Source organism: Trichomycterus rosablanca, chromosome 1, assembly GCF_030014385.1.
Source record: "Trichomycterus rosablanca isolate fTriRos1 chromosome 1, fTriRos1.hap1, whole genome shotgun sequence".
Classification (NCBI taxonomy): domain Eukaryota; kingdom Metazoa; phylum Chordata; class Actinopteri; order Siluriformes; family Trichomycteridae; genus Trichomycterus; species Trichomycterus rosablanca.
Window position 1 is genome coordinate 69,239,299 of NC_085988.1, and position 5,797 is coordinate 69,245,095.

The window sequence follows — 5,797 nt, forward strand, 5'->3', positions numbered from 1 at the left end:
CTATTATTTTCTTTTCTAGTATATCCCAATACAAGGCTTCATTCATGTTTACATTAATGACATGTAATGACGTACCTATTGGTGTTCTTATGCACAACATACTTTCACCACACATGGAAAGTAAACTTATTGCTAGGTAGATTTAGGTTTTTGTTTCATTTCTGCCGAGTACATTGTTTTAAAAGGGTTCTGCTTCAGTAATTTTCAGTAATTTGATTATGTGAACTTGCATGATTCTGTAATCTGATTTATTAGTAAAGTGCACTTTTCATTTAACTTTATTACTACCTAAGAAGTAATGATTTGAAAGTTATCAACTTTATCACCAGTGATCATAGAACCACAGACAACAAGCTAGATTTTTTTGGATTATGAACAGTTTTTGTTAATCAAAACTACTTTTTAAAAATGAGAAAATAATTAGTGCATATAATTACAAATATAGCTCTCCTTTATAAGCTCTTCTTGTTACTCTGCTCCCCAGTTATCGATTTATGGATATTTATGTCCTCTTTTACATTGAATCATCTGATCAATGCACATGTAAAATAACGTTTTAAACTCTTTCTTTAATTTACCTACTTTGTTAATAATGTTGATAAACTCATCCATATGTTTATAACTTTAAAATTAGATAATTGCAATGCCCTTCACACAGATGCTCCACAAGATCCATAGAAAAGCACTAGTTGGTTTAAAATGCAGCCCAAGTGCCAACTAGAAAGTTTGATATATAGTCACACTCGATCATCTTTGCATTGGCTGCCAATTTAACTCCTAATACTAACCTATAAAGCACTACATGGCCTGATTCTGCAGTATTTAAGTGAACTTATTGAACACTACAACCAAGTGTGTTTACTTTGCTCACAATGTGCCAGGCTATTTTTAGTTCTTGGAGAAAAAAAAAAAAATCACAGCAGGGGAAGAGTCTTTATAAGTTGATGTGAGATGTGTGGCTCCAGTCCTGATTATCTGCTTTTTTAAAGACAAAGGTACAGAGTTTAGAAGTTTATGATCAGAGTTGTGGTGATTAGGGATGTTAGGTTGCTGATGTTTTGCCTCTCACATACAACCACTCAGGTTTGTTGACAGTGGGGGGAATGCCATCTAAATTATGTTAGTTATGCTGTAATGATTAAAGGTGCTGGAGTCTCACGCTATGCTCAGCACAGTTGACTTCTTATTATTAATGATTTTGCTCACATCACATTTAAACTACATCCATTTTTTACCCTGAGGTGGTTCAGATGTGAACCTTCTCACCCACCTGAGGCTGAAGAAGGAAGGTTTGAGGCTATTATGCCAACAAAGCCATTCTGCAGTGACTACACACAATGTTCAGAACTTACCACAGACTGAACTGAAGGATGAACTCTATTGACATTCTTCACGCTTTTTATTTGTCATAACATTTGTTAGACTTAATTTTAATTTTTACACGTGTAGTTTATTTATTCTAATTCATGTAGATTATAATGTCTGTATTAACATCATTCAAATTACAATAGACTTAAAACCTATTGTAAAAAGCGCTAAAATACATTTGACATGACTTGTATGGATATAAAATGATTACTGGGCTAAAAATTTTGATTTATTTCACTCCCCCAATGAGTTAACATAATAAAATTATGCTGTCTATGTGACCATTTCAATAATCAGATTACTCTAAGAACCTGCGTGTAAACACTCACTGTCATACTGAGTTGTATAAAGGTGAAATTTTTAATACACAACAAAATGACTTAACACTCAAGTCAAAGACTATTTTCTCCACTGCATAGTCACTGTTAGCACTGTGGAAGCAGGATGTTAAAGTCACTACACTCATAATGAACATCCTGGGTCTCTAAAAGTCTCTGTCCACGCAAGTTCTCATCTTCATCTTCATCTTTACCACACCCATCGTTTACATACAGAATGTCCTTGTCTACTTTTTCTTCATTGCTCTCTTTCCTTCTCCTTTCTTAGGTTTTCCTTTACCACGTAGCTTTCTGAGACGCTGCATTTCTTCCTTGAAGTCTTGGTGCTCATCTCTGCATGAGGAAAGACACAAAACCTAATAAAGTCTGGCTCCCACAAACCACAAATCACAGAACTAGAAGATAGCCCACAGGGCAGGTGATCCAAAAACATGAAATATTATAATCTAGAAACCTTAATTTCAAAAGTCAAAACGGAATTTAAAATGCAAATAAAAAGAGAAAGCACTGATTTGTAAAGAGATGTTATTTGTGTGTAATGTGTGTTTATCGTTTTCTAGCCTTTAAACAGTGTACAGTTGCCTTCTAACAGTGGACAGTTTCTAATCACATGTCAGTTTTGGCTTTATATTTTTGACTAAGACAAACAACACTTCTGCAAATTATATAATTATACCAGAACAACAAACACTACCATGTTGTTGCCATGTTAGTGTCAATGCAGTGCCGAGAATGGACAACCACCCAAATAATATATGGTCAGTTTGGGTCCTATTGGAGTTTCTTTCTTTTGATGAAGGGGTTAGAGAGAGGTGGCAAAGTGTTACCACATATTTTGGGAACTGTCCTTAATTCAATGCAATACCAAATTTCCAGCACTGCACAGAAATCACTCTGCATCCAAAATACACATTCTATATACAGCACATTCAGAAGGTATTCTGGCCCCTTGCATTTTTGCACACTTCGTTTTAGTTTTTAAGAATGATAAATAAAATAATAAAAACTGAAAATTCTTATTTAAAAAAAAAAAAAAAAAAAAAAAAAGTATTTAGACCCTTTGTTATGGCACTACAAATTGTGGTCAGGTGCATCCTGTTTGCTTGAATTATGCCTGATTCTGCCTGAAATGTGCATCTCAGCAGAAGCGACCGGGAAACTGGTAAGTCTATCTATCTATCTTTTAACGCCGTTTTTACTCTTGTTAGTTACATTCATGGCAGGAAAGGTTTGGAAACTGGAAAAAACTGAGGAATGGATGAATGCAGCCAAATGTTGAAACACTCAGAAACAAAGCTACTGGGGTGACAATTCACCCTTCAACTATGGCATAAAACATACAGCCAAATCCACACTGGAATGGCTTTAGAGCAAGTTCTGTGGAAACATCTGTGGAAACATCTTAAGATGGCGGTTCACAAAATTTTAAAATCCAATCTGATAGAGCTTGAAAGCTTTACTCTAAAGAATGAGCCAAATCTGGAAGTGAAAAAGCTTGTGCAGACATATCTAAGGGAACTTGCAGCTGAAATTGCTATCAAAGGGGCTTCTACAAAGTATTGAATGTATAAAATTCATTTGCAATAAAATGTAAAAACATGTTTTTACTTCGTCATTATGGGTGATTAATCATAGATTGATGGGTAAAAATGGCAAATGTATCCATTCAAAATCAAATCCACAATACAAAGTGTGCAAAAAGCCTGAATGCTTTCTGAACCCACTGTTTAAAACAAATCCATTTGTAGACCCCTGCACCACCATAATGAAATCTGTCTCCCTTACCTGAAAAGCCCCAAGAATCTAAGCTTCTGGGTAAGAGAATAGTAGATCTTGTGTTGAGGGTACCAGTCATACACTTCTTTTCTCTGAGCTAAGGGAGGATCTTTAAACAGCTGCACCACCTTCATGGACCTGGAGTCAGTAGGTCGTGCCACGTCTCCGAAGATGCGTGCACTAAGACAAGCCATGCGCACGGCGTAACTGGACATATTCGCCATGTTTAGCTGAAAAGAAGACAAAAAGAGTTAGTTTTTCATAATAGCAATCCAGCTCACACATTTACTAATAACACTTTTTTACCAGACAGTGCAGTATGGCATGGTCTAGTAACAAATCCAAGTTTAAAACTATCTGTACCCCACTCTCCATCATCAGTTGCTTAACAGTATTCATATATGTAGTTCTTAAATGTGGTGAGCTGCAACTTCTCCTTTTGCCACTTTTATTTAGACAAATCCTATCTTCTGTTATAAGAGTGGTGAGTACTTCTTATGTCTCGTGTTGGTGCCTCGACCAGACACCAGTAGTTGCTATCGCAGGAGCAAGAAAGTGATTCCCCATTCAGCCCTTACTTCAACAGAGTCAATTGGGTCTTTAGAGCACCTGGCCAGACCCAAACCTGGGTATAAGCAGTGATAGGCTAGCATAAACCTGCTACTGTTAATTATTCGCTCATTAGTTGTCCGTTTTACCACCGCTTTATCCTGGTTAGGGTCCCAGTGGGTCAGATTCATTGAGAGAAAGGCTGAAATCACTCCAGACAGGTCACCAGTCCATTACAGGGCAGACAGACAGACACACACTTAGGATAATTTTAGTAGCTTCAATTGACCTTACAGCATGTTTTTCGACATATGGGAGAAAACCAGATCACCCAGAGGAAACCCACGTGGACAAAGGGAGAACATGCAAACACACAGAAAGCCGTCCGGCTGGGGAATCGAACCCAGGCCCTTCTTGCTGTTAGGCGACGGTGCTATCCACTATAGCACCCTGTTAATGTTTTACATTTCATTTTATACCCACATTGTATGCCACACAATGTTGGAAGCATATAATTTATTTTAGTCAAATGATGTGGGCGAAACCTTGAATCAATAAACTCAATTATTCGGAGGTCCACATACTTTTGGCCAAGATGTGTACTTTTGAGCAGTTTTCGTATAAGAAATTAACACACACCTGCATGCCAATCAAAAACCATAATTTTTGTAGCCAAGAATAAATAGAAAATAAATTGTACAATGAGTGTTTAACACAGAGACACTGTGACAGCTACAGTATGGTAGGTCATTCCCACAGTTGTAAAGATAAAACACTTACCTTTCGCTTAAATTCCCAATATCTCACCCCAAAATATAAAAAACACTAACAACAAAAATATAACTTATATAACAAACATTATTAACAGTCTACAGTGGCTGTTCTACTGCACAAATATACACATGCTAAACTAGCTAACCTTCAGCATTAGCTAAACACACAGCATGTGTAAGGACGAAATGCGCAGCCGCCAACAAAGGCTCCTGATTGGTGAAACGACGAACCCGCAGCATGCTCGTTCAGATTCTAGAATAGTTGGAGTCGACTCTTTGATTCAGAATCAAAGTGTTGTGATTTTTCGGTTTACCACAGAAGTCTTAACAGAAAAACAATTACTAATTTTCTTACTTAGACTAATGTACAACTCAACCAACTAGCCAATCCACTTTTTGTAAATCTGTGAAGAAAATCCACGTGGACACGGGAGAACATGCTAAACAAACAGTGACCGGAGGCGAGGATCGAATTTAGCTTCTCATAAAACATGTTGCTGCGCCAACGTATATTGGTTCTTTTAATCGATTCTCTCAGTACCCAAATCTAAGTGAAGAATCGACTCTTTTGTTCTATTTCCAGTGCTTTCCAATTTAATGCTGGTTACACTGCAACCGTCTCTGTGTTACAACTTTATGTTTTTTTTTTAATTATGTGTAAAATCTACATTTGACAAAAACGTTTGTAGCTATATTTCAAAATAGGTCGCTTTGTGCTTTATGGACCACTATTAGGACTGATGGATGGATGGATGGATGGATAGACAGATAGAGATAATAGAGATAGATAGAGACAGTTAGATAGATAGATGGATAGATAGAGACAGACAGATAGATAGAGACAGACAGTTAGATAGATAAATGGATAGATAGATAGAGACAGACAGACAGACAGACAGACATAGATAGATAGATGGATGGATGGATGGATGGATGGATGGATGGATGGATGGGATAGATAGATAGATAGATAGATAGATAGATGGGAAAACC

General features: G+C 36.8%; 1 protein-coding gene across 1 annotated transcript; it reads right to left on the reverse strand.

The window, feature by feature from the left end:
• Positions 1–1,709: 1,709 nt before the first annotated feature.
• Positions 1,710–4,969, reverse strand: mrps33 (mitochondrial ribosomal protein S33). The gene is made up of 3 exons (XM_063005983.1): positions 4,812–4,969; positions 3,492–3,712; positions 1,710–2,039 (listed from the first exon to the last, which is right to left on the reverse strand). Exons 2-3 carry the CDS (start codon positions 3,704–3,706, stop codon positions 1,934–1,936), a joined length of 321 nt encoding a protein of 106 aa, XP_062862053.1. The 5' UTR covers positions 3,707–3,712; positions 4,812–4,969; the 3' UTR covers positions 1,710–1,933.
• Between the last annotated feature and the right edge of the window lie 828 nt (positions 4,970–5,797).